The sequence below is a fragment of the Cynocephalus volans genome, chromosome 4 (genome assembly GCF_027409185.1).
Source record: "Cynocephalus volans isolate mCynVol1 chromosome 4, mCynVol1.pri, whole genome shotgun sequence".
In the NCBI taxonomy this organism is placed as follows: domain Eukaryota; kingdom Metazoa; phylum Chordata; class Mammalia; order Dermoptera; family Cynocephalidae; genus Cynocephalus; species Cynocephalus volans.
This window is the reverse complement of record NC_084463.1, coordinates 19,431,702-19,453,262: the sequence shown is the minus strand read 5'-3', so window position 1 is coordinate 19,453,262 and position 21,561 is coordinate 19,431,702. Positions and strand designations below refer to the sequence as shown.

The 21,561-nt window shown below is 39.1% G+C and overlaps 1 protein-coding gene and 1 pseudogene across 1 annotated transcript; one reads left to right on the top strand and one right to left on the bottom strand.

Moving 5' to 3' along the window:
• Positions 1-1,170: 1,170 nt before the first annotated feature.
• On the bottom strand, positions 1,171-10,703 carry LOC134375871 (cathepsin Z-like; annotated as a pseudogene).
• A 2,243-nt stretch (positions 10,704-12,946) lies between these two features.
• LOC134374685 (olfactory receptor 6X1) lies at positions 12,947-13,915 on the top strand. Its single transcript, XM_063092588.1, has one exon. The coding sequence runs from the start codon at positions 12,977-12,979 to the stop codon at positions 13,913-13,915; it is 939 nt and encodes a 312-aa protein (XP_062948658.1). The 5' UTR covers positions 12,947-12,976.
• The last annotated feature ends 7,646 nt before the right edge of the window (positions 13,916-21,561 follow it).

Below are 21,561 nucleotides of genomic sequence, written 5' to 3'. Positions count from 1 at the left end.
TAGTACTGTTGACTATAAGCCCTGCACTGCTAGCAGATCTCCAGGACTTACTCATCCTGTGTAAGTAAAACTTTGTACCCTTCGATTAATATCACCCTCTTTCTATCCTCCCAGCTGCTGGCAACCACCATTCTATAAATTTTTATTTTATGTGTATCATATAAGTGGTGTCATTAGTATTTGTCCTTCAGTGTCTGGCTTATTTCACTTAGCATAATGTCTTCTGGGTTCATCCATGTTTTTGCAAATGGCAGGATTTCCTTCTTTTTCAAGGCTGGATAATATTGCACTGTATATATATATCACATTTTCTTTATCTATTCATCAATTCATGGACATTTAAGTTGCTTCCATGTCTTGGCTATTGTACATAAGCTGAAATAAACCAAGGAATGTAGATATCTCTTTGAGATTCTGATTTCATATCCTTTGGATACATACCCAGAAGTGAGACTGCTGGATCACAGGGTAGTCTATTTTTAATTTTTTGAGAAATCTTCGTGCTGTTTTCTATAGTGGCTGCACCAATTTGCATTCCCAAAGTGTACAAGTGTTCCCTTTTCTCCATATCCTTATCAACATTTGTATTTTGTTTTTGGGGGCTTTTTTTCATAATAGCCATCCTAACAGGTATGCTATCTCACTGTGGCTTTGTTTTTCATTCGTTTGTTTCTCGTGAGGTTGGATATTTTATTCACCACTTGGGCAATTCAAAATTGCCATCTCTCCTCACCACCACCCCCATTGACTCCAAGGTGCCATAAGAACAGGTGATAAACCTGAACTTTTTTTACCTCTTAAATGCCATATTATAGACCACAGTTGCTAAATACAAAATACCATGCCCTCCTGAAGAAAAAGGGTGTTCATAATTTGCTGTCCCGTGGATCCCTTCTTCACCAGGTAGCTGATGCAGTCATCGTGCAGGTGTTCACTCTTCCTGTCTTCAGCTCCTCTCTCAGGAACGCTCTTTCTGCCAGTACCGCGTCGGGCCTCATGTTGACAGGCACCCCTCCAGGTGTTCAGTGCCAGTACCAGCCGTCCAGTATTGATATCAGTCAGTCACCCCGGTTCCTGCCAACTAGCCTGGTGCACACAGTGGTAGGATCCCCTCTGGTTATGGCTCATGTTATCCTTTCTTTAAAAGCTGCTCTTTCAGAGATATCCACCTTAAACAGTAGAGTCCCCAAAAGAACAATTCTCCTCGTCATTAAGGTTGTAACTGGCTCCCTTCCTGTCTTCGTAGGTGTTGGTCACCATCCTCATCCAGCCGCTCTCACCCCATGGTTCATCCTGTGACTTCTGGACGATCCAGTGTCATCACTGACACCCCACCCTGCCTCAGATATGACATGCTTTACGTAGGCTGTACATTGTATTTGGCATAGATGCCTCCCGTGTAGTTCACTGTAGAGGGTTAGAAATCTTGATTCTCAGTTGATTTTTAGAATAGGGTTTTTAGGTAATACATGTATACGGCAAAAGCCCCCGGCCAGAGGGCAAAAGCCCACAGCTAGCCAGGCAACAGCCCGTCTAATCAGCTCTAATCACTGCTTAGGTATGGGATTGTATACTTTAATGATTTTAGAGCTAACAGGTGGTTGACATACCGCTCCTGTTAAGAGATTTAAAAAAAACTGCTGTAGGGAAATAGGTGAAAAAATGTTTGCTAAGGGCAAGATGTCTGTTGGTGGAAACTTTAGAGACAATTATACTTAGATTTAATCGTAAGAATGTAACTTTTGCTTAAATCATTTAAGGAGAGGTTGTATTTTAGATAATGATCGCAGTTTGACCAACTTAGCTTTTCACAAATTGTACTTTGGAATGTCACGTTGTTAATTTTACTGATGTTACTGGTTTCCATTGTTTAAGCTATGCTTAGCCATAGATAACTTTTGTCACACTGCCCATGTCTTTGTGTCCTTTTGAAATGATTGAATCAACTGATGTTTCTTGTCAAACTTCCTTGTCTTTACCAAAAAAAGCAGAAGCTAACTTTGAATTGGGGCTGTACCGGTTTTCTCCTTCTAACAGAGGAGTTGCTTAGGTGAATTCCCTTTGGGCTTCATATTGCATTTATGCTGCTTTGAGTAATATTTTTTTTGTCTCCATTACACAATGAGAAGTGTAACAGTTCACCATTCTTTCTGTCGCCATTATACCACAGCTGATGGGACCATCTGAGTAGATCTCTGCCATCATCTTCTCCCTCCCAGAGACAGAGCCATAGTCTTCCACTTTCCAAAGGGTGTAGTTCTGCATGGAATGGCACTCCTTGAATTTGGTGCATGTTCCATATTAGTTAAACTTGTCATACTACTGGTCCTTGGCCGGGTAGTTGTTGCAGGTCTCATCAGGGAATCCGTGCAGGTGGGCATACTTCCACACCGAGAGGTCATCTCCCCCTCACAGGCGTTGCAACAGCACCTGACGTGCTGGACTAACACAGGGTGGAGGGCCACTTGCCTTCCTCTTGATGTTGATCTGATCTGCCATGGCACTAGTGCTGCAGTGAGCCCAGCAGGAGCCACAGTACTGGGGGATTTTCTGGTCCCTGGTGATGCTGGCATAGCTGACACCACCCACGTTGCGCCAGTCTCAGATCTTGGGTAGATCTGATTGAGCCAAGAACTCATGATGCTGGGGGTATGTCTTGTTCCCAGACAGCAACACCTGGTCCCCCCACAGGGGCTGGTAGCAACTGGCCAGGGTGGAAGTAGAGGCCGGCCAGTCCCAGGACCACCAGCAGAATGAGCAGTAGCAGCACCCTGGCCAGGACGACACCGTGATTCCCACGACAGCTCCCAGGTCCCGAAGGAATCTGCTCTGGCCTTGGCCTGGCCTCCAACCAAGCACTCCAAGCCCCGCCCGGCCCTTAAGGGGGCTGAGGCCCAGCCACTCACTATGGTTTTGATTTACATTTCCCTAATGATTAGTGATGTTTGACATCATATACCTGTTGTCTATTTTATGTCTTCTTTTGAGAAATGTCTATTCAAGTCCTTTGCCCATTTTTCAGTCAGGTTATCATGATTATTATTAGTATTAGTAGTATTATTAGTATTATTATTGTTATTGTTATTTTGCCATTGAATTGTAGGACTTCTTTTTATATTTTGTATACCAACCCTTTATCAGATATATGGTTTGCAAATATTTTCTCCCATTTCATAGGTTGCCTTTTTACTTGTTCTTTCCTTTGTTGTACAGAATGTTTTTAGTTTGATGTAATCCCACTTGTCTATTTTAGTTTAGTTTGTGTTGCCTGTGCTTTTGGTGTCATATCCAAGAAATCATTGCCAAGGCCAATGCCAAAAAACTTTTCTCCTATGTTTTCTCATACAAGTTTTATGGTATCAGGTATTACATTTAAAAACTTTGTCTTGTTTTAAAAATTTTCTGAAAACATGGCTATATGACTATCTGTTTAAACAAAAATTAATCACACTGTAATGCGGAGTTCATAAAAAATATAGGAGTAAAATGTAAAACAATTATAATGCAAATGATAAGGGGGAAATGAAAGCATTTTGTTGTGAGATTCTAACATTATACATAAAGTGATATAATATTATATGTAGGTAAACTGCAATAGGTTAAACATTAGGGCAACCAATAAAAAAAAGAAATATAAAGAAGATAAAATGGAATACTAAAAATATTTATTATGAATACATAAGATAGCTATTATTATTAATCAGTATTAATACATAACACATATTGTCAATAATTGTTAATGCATAAGAAAAAGAGAAACAGAGAAACAAGAAACAGATGGCAAAAATAAAAAACAACAAGATGGCAGATTTTAAACCAACCATTTCAATAATTACATTAAAGGTAAATGTCAAATAAACACACCAGTTTAAAGCAGATATTGTCAGATTGGCTAAAAAAGCAAGACTCAACTATATGTTGTCTACTAGAAGCACACTTGAAATATAAAGACATAGAAGACAGGTTAAAATTAATATGATAAGAAATATACTCTGCAAATACTAACTGTAATAATGGATTAGCTATGTTAATATCTGACTGGGTAGAATCCTGAAGTAGTAATATTGCAGAGGCAAAGAGGCATATTTCATTATGATAAAGGGACAATTAACTTATACCAAAAGTAAGTAGAAAGGAGAAAAACAGTTAAATAACAGCAGAAATAAGTGAAATACTAAAGTAACAAACAGAGAAAAATTAAGGACACAAAAGGATGGTTCTTTGAAAAGATCGATAAAAGTGATAAAACACTAGCTAGTCTGATCAAAATAGAGAGAAGGGACAAATTAACAATAAGAATAATGAAACGGGCCATCACTACAGATATTAATGGATAATAAGAAGGTTATTAACAATCTTGTGCCAATGAATTTGACAACGTAGATGAAATGAACAAATTCTTTAAAAAGCATAAATAGTGAAAACAGATACACGAAGTAATGTGAAGTCTTAATAGCACTGTGTCTACTAAAGAAATTGAATTCTCAGTTTAAATCTTTTCTACAAGGCCACATCAGGCCCAAGTAATTTCATGGATTAATTCATTCCAAATATTTAAGGAAAGAATAATACAAATCTTACATGAAATCCTTTGGAAAATAAAGAAGAAGGATCTAGGAAGTAGTGCTTCCCAACTCCTTTGATGAAGCCAGTATTGTGTTGGTACCAAAGCCAAAAACATACAAGTAAAATAAAACCTACTGATTAGTATTCCTCATGAACATAGACACTAATTTCTTCAACAGGGAGGGTATTAGTACATTGAATCTAGCAACACGGAAAAGAAGTAATATTTTATGACCAGTTGGGTTATACCAGAATTTTAATGTTGGTTAAACATCTGAAAGTCAATTACGGCTGGCTGGTTAACTCATTTCATAGGGTGTGGTGCTGATAACACCAAGGTCAAGGGTCCAGATTCCCAAATCTGCCAGCCACAAAAAAAGAAAAGAAAAAAAAAATTATAATACACTACATTAACAAAATAAAGGAGAAAAACCAAATGTTCATCTCAATAGGCATGGAGAAATCATTTGCCAAAATTCAATAATTATTCACAATAAAAAAGATCACAGCAAAATAGAAACAGAAAGAAGATTCCTCAGCCTGATGAAGAGCATCTACAAAAATCTAACAGCTAACATGTTTAATGTGCCAAAACTAAGCCTTTTCCTTCAACATCAGGAACAAGGCAGGAGAATTTCTGCACTGACTACTTCTATTCAGCATTGTACTACACGTCCTACCCTTCGGAGAAAAGAGAGAAATAAGGTACTTATTTTCAGACATAATTGAACACATAAAAAAATCCTGCAATTGAATTTAGCGAGGAAGCAGGATAAAAGACACAAAAATACTGTGTTTCTATACTAGTAATATATACTCGCAACATGCACTAGCTACAAAAATTGCAAAATTAAAAAATTTTATTTTATTTTTATTATTATTATTTTTTTGTCTTTTTCGTGACCGGCACTCAGCCCCTGAGTGCACCGGCCATTCCTACATAGGATCCGAACCCGCGGCGGACACACAAAAATACTGTGTTTCTATACTAGTAATATATACTGGCAACATGCACTAGCTACAAAAATTGCAAAATTAAAAATTTTTATTTTATTTTTATTATTATTATTTTTTTGTCTTTTTCTTGACCGGCACTCAGCCAGTGAGTGCACCGGCCATTCCTACATAGGATCCGAACCCGCGGCGGCAGCGTTGCCGCGCTCCCAGCGCCGCACTCTCCCGAGTGGGCCACGGGCTCAGCCCCAAATTAAAAAATTTTAAATGCCATTTACAACACTATCAAAAACATAAAATACTGGGGGACAAAATTTAACAAAATACTACACTGAAACTACAAAACTATAAATCATTGTTGAAAGAAGTTTTAAAAATTAATATAGCAATGTTCCCATAATTAACTCAATAAAACCCCGATCAAAATTCTATCAGGTTTCTTTGCCGAAAAGGCAAGCTATTTCTAAAATTTATGCGGGAATGCATAGGAGAAAAAAAAACCAGTATGATCTTGAAAAATAACAAGTTAGAGAATTTACACTCTCTGATTTCAAGACTTGTTGTAAAAATATAGTAACCTCTTGGCATTGGTACAAGGATAGATGATCAATGGAAGAAGGATCTAGAAATAGACTCACAAATACACATGTACATATACATTTATTTATACACACATATGAGGGTACTTAAAAAGTCCATTTAAAAAATAGAATTAAAAAAGAATTTAAATCCGTGAACTTTTTGAAGTACCCTGGTACACATATATATAATCAACTGATGTTTTTACAGAGGCATGAAATCAGTTCAAGCAGAAAGGGGAGGGTCTTTTTAATAAATATTACTAGAATAACTAGTCATTCAGTGAGGAAGAAAAATAAACCTCAGCCACTAACTCACACCATACTCAAAAATTAACTCAAAATGAATCACAAACCTAAATATCTGAAAAAAAAACTTGGAAACTTTTGCAATCTTAGGGTAGGCAAAGATTTCTTACACAGGATACAAAAAACATAAACCATAAAAAGAAAAATGATAAATTAGATTAGAAAATTTAAAATTTCCATATATCAAAATGAAAAAAAAATCAATTCCGGCTTACGCCAGAATACAAGAAAATATTCTCAATTTTTTTTTATCTGACAAAGGACTCAAGTCAATAATAAAGAACATTTATAACTCAATAATAAAAGGAAAAATAATACAAATTTTTTTAAATGGGCAAAAGATTTAAACCAACTCTTTACAAAAGATGAAGGGTCAATAAGCATATGAAAATGGGTTTAGTGTCATGTCATCAAGAAAATAATTGTAAATTAATAATGAGTTAACCCTATCCCTACTATAATGCCTAATTTATTTTTAAACTGACAATAACAAATGTTGGTCAGAATGCACACTAACTAGAACTCCCATACAGTTGTTGATAGGACTGTAAAATGGTGCAACCTCATCAGAAAACATCAGAAAAAAGTGACATATATGTTGACCTGATGACTCAGGAATTTTGCTCTTAGTCATTAACATAAAATAAATGAAAAAATATGCCCACAAAAATATTCCTAACTGGTGTTCACCACAACTTTATTTGTAATAGTAAAAACTGAAACAATCCAAATGCTCATTGACTACTAAGTGAATAAACAAGATGTGCTCTATTTAAACAACGGAAACTCAGCAGTTAAAAGGAATGAACTTGTTATACTAAACATCATGGATGAATCTCAAAAACATTTTGCTAAGTGAAATCACCCAGACGCAAAAGAGTATACATACCAAATGACTCAATTTATACAAAATCATACAACAAGCAAGACTAATCTACAGACATAGAGATCAGATCGGTGATGGTGTAAGGGTGTTGAGGCAGAACTGAAAATGGGCACAAAGAAACTTTTTGGAGTGCTAAGAAAATTCTGTATCTTAATTAAAGTGGATTACACATGTGTATATATCTGTCAAAGTCATTGAACTATATACTTAAGATGAGTGCATTTTATTCTATATAAACTATCCTCATTAAAGTTTATTTTTTTAAGGTTACAATACTAACTCCATTTTCCTGTTTTGCAGAGCCTCCTCCACAGTTAGCTTTACATGCTATATCCATCAACTTTCTATAGGACCCTCAATACTTTTGGCCTCTGTCTTTTCATTTATCACCATAAGATCATTCACAAGAAAATCAAATATAATTAAATTCTTGCTTTCCTGCATACACGGCCACTTTTCAACTTGTTGATCAAATGTTCTACCATTGATTTAATTCAGTTTATTAGAGGACTCCATTTAACTAATTAGATACCACCGAATTTTCTTCTTGGAGAAACTGAAAAATCTAAGATCTGAAACCCCTAAAATCATGAGATTCTCAGACTTTGGTTAATTATCTCAGGAGTGCAGGGATGACTGGTACCAATTAAAATTTAGAAAACTCCAAATTCCTCAGCTTGACTGATGAATAAGCTTTTAGAGAGGCTTTCCTTGTCTCCTGGGACATCCAGAGCACACCTGTGGAGACTGATGTCCCAGAGGAAGTTATGGAAGTGGCCCACTAACAAATCATTATTTTCAGAGAAGATATCTTGGCCTAGTGTGAACTGATGTATTAATCACTCTCAATGCAATTCTCTTAAATGCTGAAAAAACCTTGCTATTTTATGAAAGCTTTATGAATAAAATTCAGTGATGCATAAAAGGCACTTGCCTTAAATTCTAGAAAGAGAGATTCATTTTCGAAGTGCAGCAATAAGAAGAAAAATTTTCTGTTTCAATTATAATGCCTTTATAAGCAGACTTTCCTTTCCTGTCAGTCCACTTGTGTACAAGGACAAACCGCAGGACCAGAAGTATTTTCCTGGGAATCATTAGTGCTGTGAGTATTGCTTTGCCAAAGAAGAAAAGAGTACTATTATAGGTAAAGTTTTGCTTTTCTCTGGAATGAATAGATACAGTTAGCCAGAGTACCCTGATGCCTTTAACTAAATTCTAATAAATGGATTTCAGTCTCATGCAGAAAAGTCCTAACAGTGACCTCGAATTGGACCTTCCTCAAAGCAAGTGGTCTTTATTCAGTCCTTGGGATGAATTTCCAACTGGTTGTCTTTATCTGAGTTCTAACTTAGTGCAGTCTCCCAAATAACAATTCTCAGTTTATTTCTATTTGTGGAACATATAATAGATGTACTTGATGTCTCTGCCTGAAGGTTGTTCACTACTGGGCATCTTCAAATTTACTCCATGATCAAAACCTTAAAAATTGAAATTAAAAAAAACCAAACAAACAAATAAACAAGGTGTGGTAGATTTTGCCTTTAGTTCAAATCCAGTAAAGAGAATAAATATGCTAATACTTTCCTTTTTTCTCTCTCTCCTAAGACTTTGAAAAGTTTTTTAAAAAACACAGGATTTTTTATTGCGACAACATAGCTCAGAAAAAATGACTCAAGTCAGTCTCAAGCTACTGAGCATTAAATGAGTTAAGAAAGTTATCTGTACTCAGGCAGTCTGGAGAAGCTGGGAGAGGAACCAGAACAGAGTAAGAAACAGCATATTCCTGATTAGGGAAAGATAAAACAGAACTCAGGTAAGGAAAAGCTGGAAGCAGTGGCAGACATTTTTCAGCAAACAGTCCCTATTATGACACGATTCTAACATTTGAAATATGAGAGTGCAGTACATATAAACACATGCATGTATCAGTCTACACAAACATACAGGTTACTGGGGACAAAGTGTCAACAAGCTATCTATTTGTATAATCATTCAGAAAATATCTTCTGAGGGCTTAATTTATGTCAAGCCCGAGGCTTAGACCCTGCACATACTTTTGCTGCCTGCATGAGGTTTAGGTCTATGGAGAAAGCCAGGCAAACAGTAAATACAATTCTGAAAGTGTTCAGATATAGATATGCACGGGGCATTATGGAAGCATGGGGGAGCAGCACCTTAATGTGACTGGAGACAGGAGGTCAGGGAAGGCTTCCCACGTAGGTGGCTCCTAAGCTGAGATCTGGAAGTCAGACAGGACTCAACCAAAATGGAGAAAGTGGGGAAGAGTATTTTAGGTAAAGGGAACAGTACGTGCAATGCCTAGGAAGCACGCGAGAGAATGGCACACTCAGGAAACCAGAGTGGGGGTCAGCAAGCTATTTCCGTAAAGGGCCAGATAGTAAATATCTTAGGCTCTGGGAGCCACATGGTCTCTGCTGCAACTACTCAACTCCACCATTATAGCACCAAAGCAGAGCCACAGGCAACACGAGGGGTCTTGAAACAGTTGATGGAAAAATTTGTATTATCTTTTATTTTTCCAAGAAATTTTTGAAGCACCCTCATATGCAAACAGGTGAGTGTGGCTGTGTTCCAGTAAAACTCTATTTACAAAAATAGGGCTGCAGTCTGCCATCCTTTGAAGCCAAATAACTCGACAAGTACAGAGCATCACTCAGGGAAGAAAAAAGAAAAAATGGCAGAAGATCGGGGGAAAGGTAGGTAAGGCCGGGTCATCAATGGCCTTGAATGTCATGCTAAGAAGTTTTCGGTGTAACCTTCAAGGTTTTGAGGGACACAGAGTGGTGTTTTAGAATGGCTAGCCTTGCTACAATTTGAACTATGGCTAGGAAAGTGTGGCAAGTCAGGAGTCAGGACACAGGAGTCTGTTCTGTAATCCTGATGAGAGATGATGGCATGAACCAGAGTGGATGAGATGGAAAGAGGGGAACGATCGGGGAGTGAGCAAGGAGGTAAAATTAACAGGACAGGTGACTGACAGACACGGGAAAATGAGAAGTAATACCATTTGACCCTGTACATTGTGATTTATCTAAAAGACAAAAAAAGAGTCTAGAGTAGAGGATTAAGTTTTGATAAGCATATGGACTTCAGTGTTTACTCCAGTAGTTTCCCCCTATGACCTTAGTTTCCTATGGCTGCTTTCCTGTGTTTCTCTGAATATTGCTTTTACCTGCTAATGCAAGACATCCAGCCTCCCTGAAAATGTCACAAAATTTCACGTGCACTCACAACCCAGTCCACAGCTGTCGGGACAGCTACCGCCCAGACCCTGCCACTTGTATTTGCTCTGTATCCCTTCTGCTGAGGGCTGGTCCTTTCACCAGGCACTGCCACTTCTGCTGGTACCATTTCTGCTGCCACCACTGCTGCCACTTCTGTGTCCTCATGGTGCCAAAGCCAAGCCATGCTCCTTACAAAAGTGGAGAGAATATGTCTGTCCCCTGTACGTGCCCCAAGTGGTCACCCGGCTACCACAGCAGTGTTGTTGTGACCAGGATCTCAAAAGAGCTTATGCAGGTTCCACCTGCAGCCCCTTCCTCCATAAAGCTTAGATACACATGTGCATGTGTTGGTCAGGAAGGCTGACATCATAACACACACGCGCGCGCGCGCGCCCATGTTAAGAAAACTCTCTGACTCAACATCCTCCCCTCCAAAAACCTCATAAATCCATCATGTAAACTGCCCCACCTGTTAGTTTATCAGAATTGCCAGGTCAAGCCTGACCCCCAGCTCCAGCTCAAATGGGATTCCCTGTTTTCCTTTGCAAACATTGGATCGTTGTCTGGAATGCATTCCCCACCCCCACCCCACCACTCCACTCTCTTTTCCGATTGAACTCTAAAACTCAGCCTAGGCCTCTCCTCTGGAAAACCTCCTTTAACCCCTGCCCAGGCTGGGTAAGGGGTTCCTTTGGAGTGTTCCCAAAACAATCTGAGCACACCCTATACTCGTACTCACTGAGTCATGTGATTACTGCATACGGTCTCTCTCCCTGTCCAAGTGATAAGCTCCTTAATCACCTAGTAGGGCGTGAATATAGTAAGCTCTCAACAAAAGCTTGTGGAATTCATAGGTCTAATTCTCCAAATTGTGGGATGTTTAGCCCTTGGAAATTTTATATTGGGCTGGAGAGACTGTTACTCTCCTCTGCATGGCAGATGAAAATAATTTCTTATCTACCCTGTATAGAGAGAGCAGGCTTGTGGACAGTTATATTAGCCATTAGTGCAAATTCAAGTATTTCTCTGTCTCTTATCATTTAATGGAAAATCACTGGAGCTTGTGACATTATAGACAAAGAATAATACTTTCTTGGTCTAGAAAAGAGGTGGAAGGAAATGGAAGTATTTTTCTCAGAGAATTAATTTTCCTCACATGGGAGAAGAATTAGAAAACCTATCAATACCCTGTAATCTATCTGCCTCCTTCATGCTGTTTCCGATGGACTTTGAAAATCATGCAGTTTATTTCACAGTAAGTTATCTTGCCTATTTCAAAGGAAAATCATTTGGAAGAATAGCCTCAATAAGAAAGGAAGTAGTTTTACCATTTCCTAGTAAATTTTATAGAACAAAAAGTACTCAGCCTATGCATGTACAAATAGGAATGCTTTACTTACTATAAAAAGATAGTCTCAAAGGAAGGTTTTGATAGGAATGTACTTTCCAGGATTTCCAAATCCTTCCTTTGGACTAAGTAATTTTTTTTTTTAACTTTTTTTTTTTTCATTGGCTAGCCTTTTCACTTTTTTTTAGGTTAGTGTCTAGAGATCTTTATCTGATATACATTTATTAGATTCTTCTAAATGCCATTCTGGTCCTGGAATTTTGAATTTACGTTTAGTACATTTCTCTACTTCCTAAACAGTTTTTTTCATTTAGTTTGAATAGTTTTTTGTTTGGGGGATTTTTTGTTTTGTTTTATGGTTTTTTTGGTGGCTAGCCAGTACAAGGATTAGAACCCTTGCCCTTGCTGTTATGACACTTTGCTGTAACCAACTGAGCTAACCAGCCAGCCCCTGAATAGTTTTTTTAGTCTTCTTAAAAACTGAGTCTAAATTAGAATGTGGAAGTGTGTTCTTTTCTGTTCATTGTCTAAGTTGTATCTCACCACTAATATAATGGCAATGATATTTAGTTACTTTTATACACACACACACACGCACACACACACACACAATATTGGCTTTCTTAAACATATCTGTAATATAGTCAAGAATTCTCTTTCAGAATATAATATGGGAATGAGGATTAATTTCTTATGCATTCACTGCTATGTTTACGTACACTTCATTATACACACTATTCATTTAAAGTGAGCTTATGGATTATTGACAGATAAACCATCACATTTAAAATGATTATGCTAATAGCTATATAAGAGCAAAAAAATACTTTTCCATTTGTCCAGTGTAGTTAATACTTCCATAGTCCATTAAAAGCTGGTTTTGCTGGCTAAAAAACCAGCCAAATCATCGGTAAGAAAGGGATGCCCAGTGTGTATTTGTCTGTGGGGGAGAAGACACCTGAGATAGAGCCAGGTCCTGAAGGATCATAAATAGACAGAACCCTCCTTTTATTGTCCCAACTACCTTTGACTGTGCTCTAAGATTTGAAGGTGCTACTTCCTTGCCTGTCTTTCCAGGATATCAAGGGACATGAGAAATGGCACGGCAATCACAGAGTTCATCCTCCTAGGCTTTCCTGATATCCAAGGACTACAAACCCCTCTCTTCATAGTGATCCTTCTTATCTACATATTAACCCTTGCAGGCAATGGGCTGATTATTGCTATTGTCTGTGCTGAGCCCAGGCTACAAATTCCAATGTACTTCTTCCTTTGCAACTTGTCCTTCCTGGAGATCTGGTACACCACCACAGTCATCCCCAAATTGCTAGAAACCTTTGTGGTCACCAGGACAGTCATCTGCACTCTCTGCTGCCTGCTCCAGGCCTTCTTCCACTTCTTCCTGGGCACCACCGAGTTCTTGGTCCTCATGGTCATGTCTTTTGACCGCTACCTGGCCATCTGCAAGCCCCTTCACTACCCCACCATCATGACCAGCAACCTCTGCCTGCAGCTGGCCCTCAGCCCCTGGGTGGTGGGCTTCACCATCGTCTTTTGTCAGATGCTGCTGCTCATCCAGTTGCCATTCTGTGGTGACAATGTCATCAATCATTTCTACTGTGATGTTGGTCCCATCTTGAAAGCAGCCTGTGCAGACACCAGCATTTTGGAACTCCTGGGTGTCCTGGCAACCATTCTTGTGATCCCAGGGTCACTCCTCTTTACTATGATATCTTATAGCTACATCCTGTCCACCATCATCCGGATTCCTTCCACTACTGGCCGCCAAAAGGCATTCTCTACCTGTGCCTCTCACCTGGTGGTTGTCTCCCTGCTCTACGGAGCTGTTTTGTTCATGTACCTGAGGCCCACAGCACACTCCTCCTTCAAGATTAATAAGGTGGTGTCTGTGCTAAATACGATCCTCACACCCCTTCTGAACCCCTTCATTTATACCATTAGAAACAAGGAGGTGAAAGGAGCCCTAAGAAAGGCAATGACTTGTCCAAAGAGGCGTCATGCAAAGTAAAACGGGCAACACATAAAAACGAGCTTGAGGCAGATACAAAAATTAAGTGAGAGAGAGGATTGTGGAGAAGATTGGTAAAACAGGCTTCCCCCAGATCCCAGAAGTTCTAGTTCAATGTGGTAGCGAGATAAAGATGGGAAAGCAAACCATGGCAGTTAGGGTCCCCTATAAGAATTTGTCACATATAAAAGAACTGAGTTCTACTGGAAGAGAAGCAACCTAATCCTCTACCAAGGAAATCCCAGGATACCCTCAGATGCAGAGGAGGAACTCAGGACTTTCTCAACTGTAAACTGTAAGTAGAAACCCCTAAAGTCAGGGACAAATGTCAGCAACTTTTCAAAAGTGTAAAGATTCCTATTTCCCTCTTTGTTTATGACAACTGTCTTTGACCCGTCTCCTCGTCAAAGGAAGACACTCCAGACCCCATTTTCTCAGCTCTTGCTATCTGCACCCTAAGAGAAGTACCCAGGAGTCTCCTAACCAATTCTAATAGTCCTTCGGAAATATTTGAAATGCACCAGCTTTTTTGTTTGATAATATCTCAATAAGGGTACTTTTGCCTTGACATAATACAAATTTTTAGATAAACTTAGAGGTATTCATTCCCAGATAATACCAAAATTTGAGGAAATCTTGCAAAAAGTTCTAATTTACAGTTCACGGACTATGACAATCTCTAGGCTTCAGTATAGGTGGACTGTGTGCCTAGGAAGCCAGCAGAAGTCTCAGACCCAACGTCACTTACGAAGGCTTTTTTGCTGGAAGACTCTGCCCCAGCTGACATTAAGTTCAGGGCTCACGTGTAGGACTGGCATGCCAAGTCCCTCCAGACGGGCAACGAACCTATTGATTTGTCTTTGTTCTCAGGCAAGATATCTGGCAGGAAAACTTTCTATAGAATCATGATGTCAGTGAGTCACAATTTGTAATAACGAGTATTATGTGTCCTTTTCCCAACAGTAAAGAAAGACTACGATTAAAAGCTCATTAAAACCATGATTTTCTTTAAAGGATCATTGCACATTCCTTTCAGTGTTGAATTGAAAACTGCAAATGTAAAACAAAATGTCACGAGGTGAAAATGTTGGTATCTCAACTGCTATACCCGATTTTCTCGTAGAGAGGGAACTGTCTTGGGGCTGGCAGGGGAAATAGGTCATCTGAAGGTCAAGAGAGACAAAACTTAAGGGTGTGTATATCACCAAGAGGCCCATCATCAAAAGAATGGTTTAAAGTGCCCTGAGTGAGAAAATAAGGGTAATATTTAACACTCTTCAGAGAAGAAAACGGCAGAGAGAGAAAAACAAAAAAGAAGGCAGAAAGATAGAAAGCAGCACTGAAGCCCGTGGGAAGGAGTTGGGGAATTTCTCCAAGTTGAAGTGCTTGAGGAGCATTTGAAGAATGGGGAAGCCTCACATTCACTTCAAATCATGCTTCCATAATGTCACTCTGTTTTCCCCTCAAACCTTCAGGAGAGTCTTCTACATTACCAAATGCATGTATCAACCGAATGTGTACGTCACCTGCACTCATGTTCGTGTGTGTTGTGTGTGTACCTCAAGGAGGGGTCAAGTTTCACGTCTGGAATGATATAGTTTGGATAAGAGACAGCTCACAGGGAAGCTCACAGACACGGCCAAAGAATATGCAGAAATTGTAGGAAAAACTTCAGACTTGCATGGGCTTAGGCAAGAATTCCAGGTAACCTAAAGTAGAGGAGGTGCGATCTGGGTTTCATTATTATTTTAAAAGATTTGTAAAAATCTGCCTTCAAGTTTCATAAACCTTAGTTTTCCTGGGCCTAGCCTATTTCCTTAACGGTTTCATGTCTGATGGCAGACAGGGAGTAACATAATACGTCTTGACAGAGCCTATAAAGAAGGGAAAAACAAGTGTGAGAAAACCACCAGGCTTCAATTCATAAAACTCAAAATAGATACCATTTATTCATTCATTTTTTCATATCTTACTAATGTATTGATATCATGTACCAAGCAATGTTTCTGCTACTGATTCTGCTGGAAAAAAATTTTTGGGGTAGTGTGCAAGAGTATCATTTCTAGGAGTTGGAAATGCCAGAGTCAGAGAAGCCTATCCAATGGAGACGCTTCCAACACCAGAGCATCGAGAGTGATATGAATTACAAGAAGACTTCCAGGGAGACATGCCTCAGATCTGACTTTCCTTCACCAACACGGGAGGCCAAAGACACCAGGAAGGGTGTTGTCTGCCTCCAGTGCCTGAAAGAGCTAGAGCTCTGCTTTGAGGAAAAGGAGTCCTGGCCACAGAGACAACACCATAGAGCTTGAGTCTTCACATTGTACCCTACTGTTTCTTAGGTCTCTGGAGCCCAGATGTCTTTCCAAAATGCTGTATTTCACTTTTCTACAAGAGAGTAAGAAATCACACAAGCACCCATCCACACAATATCATAAACAAACTCCTACTCAGATCCCTGGATATTAATTATTTCTTTACTTTAATAACAAGGTTGAACGCCTGGATAGATCTGAGCCAAATCCTTGACAATGAGCTCTTGAGTTAATTTGTTCTTGAAACTGTACACACGTAAATAAAGCAGTATTTTCATGATGTGCTCCACAAGACTTTAGTTATTATAAACAGGACTCAGAATTCAAATTGGGAGGATGCAGAGTTAGACAAGGTTAAGCAGGTTCCTTTACTACCAAACTTCTCAGAATCTTTAATGCCATGAGTATGTTGAAGAAAAAACTTTCCGAATCCCAAGCTTGGGCACATGAAAGTGTCTGCTATATGACCATGAACCCAACAGAGAGCTCTATTCAACCCACCTTGGACTTCATTAAGAATGGTGCCCATAATTATTGATATAGACCATACTGATGGCCATTCCTAAAGAAGACTTAACAATCTTCTTCTTAACTAATATGACAATGGTCTTCAGGACCCTGCTTTATTTGGGCAAAATTTCCAATTTTTTACCTAAATCCAGCCCTTCCCCTTTTAATTCAAGAAGACTCACTAACATCAGATTTGAGTGATATAGCTCTCCCTTATATGTCAAGTAATATATTCAACTTTGCTTTTTCTGTTGTAATGATTTTCATAAGCACTTTAAACTCCCAAGAGCAGGATAGAGTACATGGTCTTCCCCAAGTTTATCTACCTAAAGACCATCTTTTTCAACGTGCTGCAGACTAAATCTCCTGCTTTCTTCCTTAAGGGATATCTCTAAAGTCACCTCTGCTTTTATCAGGATCTTGGCATTCCATGGTATTCACAAATGCCCAATTAACTTGGAAATATGGTTTTAAAAATCCAACACAAAAAAATGTAAAGTACAATACAGACAAAGTTATAGGTAAGTCATACATTTACCAAAATGTCTAGTGCCTGACCAAGTGGCTCACCACCAGGTCACTTTGAATTACAAATTCTCCTTGCAAGTTTAAATGATTCCAATTATAAAAATACCATGTACACATATCTCTTGCAGAACAATCCACTGCCTATACCTGGTATTCAGCCTGACTTGGACTGAACACCTAGAAGAGTGGAACTCCTACACACACTTCCAGCTGAGTTCACTTCACTAATTGCCCCTGCCATTTCTTTGTTTTTCGGGAAAAAAATCTCTCTTTATCCTAAGTGCACAACCACCTATTTTTCTAACAACTAGTTCTTTGCTCTTTATCAAATGAGGGTTAAAGAAATAACGACCAAATGCCTTCCATCTCTACAACTACCGCTTTAATCCAAGTACCTGACCTACAATATTATCTCTGCACAACCACTCTTCATTCCTTCCATTCTCCTCAGCAGCCAGAAGGATTTTACAAAAATGTATATCTAATCATGCTGCTTAATTAATCAGAATTCTCCTATGGCTTCCTGTTAACTTCAGCAGATAAGGCTTAATTTGGTCGGTAAGACCATTGATCTATGAAATCTGATCCCTTTCCACAATACCAGGCCTCACACATTTCACTACTGCTCTCTGACCCGGGCCACACTTGTTTTCTCTCAGTTTCTCCAACACCCTAAGCTCCTTCCCACCTCAGAGCCTTTGCATACACTATTTCCCATTATTTCAAGTATTCTTTCTTAACCCATCTCCCACCCACCACCCCCAATCTCAGCATGCCTACTCATCCTGCAGACTCAGCTCAAATACTGCTACTCAAGAAAGTTTTCCTTAACAGACACTCTACCAGCACCACCAGGATTAGGACCTCCAGTTACAAGGTCTCATATCACTCTATGGAGAAACCCCTTTGTAAAAACTACAACAATCATAATTAATTTAATTAAGCATTATTAAAATAATCACAATAAATTTTTTGTGTAAGTTATTTAAGCTCTGTTTTCTTTCTCCCAAACGCCTTCATGTCATATTCACACACATCACATGAAGGTCATCTCTACAAGGGCAAATATTACATCTTTCTTGTTTTCCACTCTACTCCATATACCTACCACAGTGTCTTGCAATAGCTGTTGCTCCACAGATCATTGACAAGTAAAGGGACAGATAACTGGGCTGATGGAACTCAGGTCACGTCATATATGGATTATATCTTCCATAGTTCTATAATGTAAATATCTCATACTCCATGTTTTCAAAGTGGAAATTGATTACCACAGTCAATATTAGATTAAAATCTCCAATTTATACCATTCACAAAAATAAATTCCAAATCTCATCATAAAAATGAAAACCAAAAAGTATAGAAGAAAATACAAGAGGAAGCGTTTATGACCTTGGTGCAAAAAAGATGTACTTAAATAAAACATATAATGCAAAGCCACTGGGGAAAAGAGTGTATCGGATTTAAAACTTTAATACTGCAAAGTTAAAATACAAGCTATAAAGTTGAAAAAATATTTGCAACATAAATGTCACCTGGTTAGCATCTAGAATACACAAAGAACATCTAACAATCAACAAGAATAAGACAAAAAATCCAATAGAAAAATAGGCAAACTCATAGGAAAACTATAAATTACCAATAAACAAATGAAAGGAATTCAGTCTATCAATCATGGAAAGGCAAAGTAAAACAATGAAATATCATTTTTTACCCATCAGATTGGCCAAGATTTACAAGTTTGGCAACATGAAGTAAAGGCACAGATATGGAGAAAAATAGTCTCATACATTGCTATTAAGAGTGTAAATTGTGCAGTCACTGGGAGGAAAACTTGGCAGTGCTCATTAAATGTGTGCAGCCTATGACCCTGCAATACTTTTCTTAGTATCTGTCCCAGAGTAACGTTTACATGTATGCACAAAGAGGACAATTACTACAGTATAGTTTGCGATAATAACAATTGTACATTACTTATACGTTATCAATAGGAAAATTGCAGAAAGTAAAAGGAATAAGGGAGATTTGTACTCATATGTACTACTGTGGACAGATCTCCAAGGCCCACCGCTAAGAGAAAACAAATCGAGGAATTCAACATAAATACACAGTCATATATGCATGTACATACAAAGTAATACATATGTATTACTTTCTACGGATACATATATACATAGTATGAAAAATATTTTTAAGAAGGTCTGGAAGATAAACACATCAGACTCATAAAATAGCTAACTTCTGGTGAGAAAGATGAGAAACCAGCATTGGTAAAAGTTCATTAGGTTTATCTGTTGACAAGTACTCTTTGCTTGGCCAAACTTTGGTCAGGCTTCTGAACCTTCTCTCAGGTCCATCTGTATACTTCCTTGTAAAATTCAGTTTTAGCAAAGTACTGCTAAGCCAGTTTACCAAAAAGCCCATATCCTCAATATCTGATCATCCTCAATTCCTCATCATCCACTCTGCCCACCCCCACCCCCCCATCCCCCGCCACCGGTTGCTGTCTGCTCACACTGGCCTGCCTCCAGCAAAAATCCTGTTAGGTCAGTTTAGCCAGAATCTCCCTTACACTGATGCTTCTCCTTAGTAACTTTCCATCTGCTGACCCCACACTGCTCCTTGCCTATGCTATGTTTCCACTTGTCCATGCTGTATTCGGAGCTGAACCTATTCTCTCTCCCCCACTGCAGGACCTTGGTAGCAACTGTCCCTGGACATATCACGATGGTCCTGAATGAAGTCTTCCTTACTGCATTTTAACAAGTATCATTGAATAATTTTTTTTAGCACTGTAATATTTTAAATGTTTAGGAGAACATATTTATGTATCATTTATGAACTTGATATGAATATTTTAAGATATTAAATGAAATATATAGAGAAAACATCTGGCACATAGTAAGCTTTTATGAATTGTACATTCCTCTCTGAAGTGGTTAATTTTATGTGTCAACTTGACTGGGCTAAGGAATGCCCAGATAACTGGCAAAACATTATTCGTAGGTGTATCTGTGAGGGTGTTTCTGGAAGCGATTAGCATTTGTATCAATGGCTGAGTATAGAAGATGGCTCTCAGCAGTGTGTGTGTATGGGGGGGGGGGGCACCATCCAATCCAGTGAGGGCAGGACTAGAACAAAAAGGCAGAGGAAGTGCAAATTCACTCTCTCTCTTCTTGAGCTGAAATATCAGAGCTCCTGGTTCTCTGGCCTTCAGGATCCCAGGACTTACATCAAGCACCCAACCCCAACCCCTTCCCGGTCTTCAGGCCTTCAGCCACGCACTGAATTGCACCACTAACTTTCCTGGGTCTTTGGCTTGCAGAGGATAGATTGTGGGACTTCTCAGCCTCCACAATCACGTGAATCAATTCCCATAACAAATCTTCTTTTATATATTTCTATATAAATCCTACTGTTTCTGTTTCTCTGGAGAACCCTGACTAATACACTGTCCCTCCACCAAAAGTAATTAATGCCATCAGTTCAAAACAGGTAAACAGATCCCACGAAAATGAGATGTGTAGGCTGGGAAGAGAAGACCCGCACATAGCACAAGGAGAATGGTGACTTACAGAGTAAACGGGAGAGAGAGTGCAAAGGAAAATGTCAGGTATAGAAATGTTACTGACTGAGACAAAAATGAACAAATGAGATCAGGGAAGACAGTGTCAGTGTAAAGAAACACAAAGAAGCATCCAAAGAAAAATAGAGTAACGATACCGTAACTATTCACTTAGTGAGCTTCTACTATGTTCCAATCAGTTCACATGAAATATATCATTCAGTGCTCAGAGCAAGGGTATTACTACGCCCCCTTTACAAGGAGTCAGAGAGATTCGCCATATGCCCTGCAGCTGATGGTGAATGCAAGAGCCAGCATTCAAACCCAAAGCTGCTCTCTTCTCTACCGTGCTTCTGCGGACAATGCAAAGGGGAAAAATTAAAACAACAACAACAACAAAAACCACGTAGAGTAAAAGGAACTAAAATCAAAACAAATACGCAAAGGATCAAAAACAAAAAAAGGAAATAAAAGAATAGAAAACCCTGCAGAAGGTGCGCGTGTAAACTGAAGGCCCGGGATGTGAATTTACTCGCTGCAGAGAGGGGCAGAGGTGTCGACGGATGCGGTCGGGCCGAGGCTTTTCTGCACCGTGTCCTGTAAGCAATGAGCCGACACCGTCTCAGGGCACATAGAGAGGGCCCAAACCTCCCGGAGCCTAGAAAGGCTCCAGCGCGGCGAGGAGGTGGGGCGAGGGGCTGCTTCCGGTTCCGGGCGCAAAGGCCCCA

What these genes read in the sequence shown, in the direction of transcription:
- LOC134374685 (XM_063092588.1), top strand. Translation starts at nt 12,977, where the DNA reads ATGAGAAATGGCACGGCAATCACAGAGTTCATCCTCCTAGGCTTTCCT.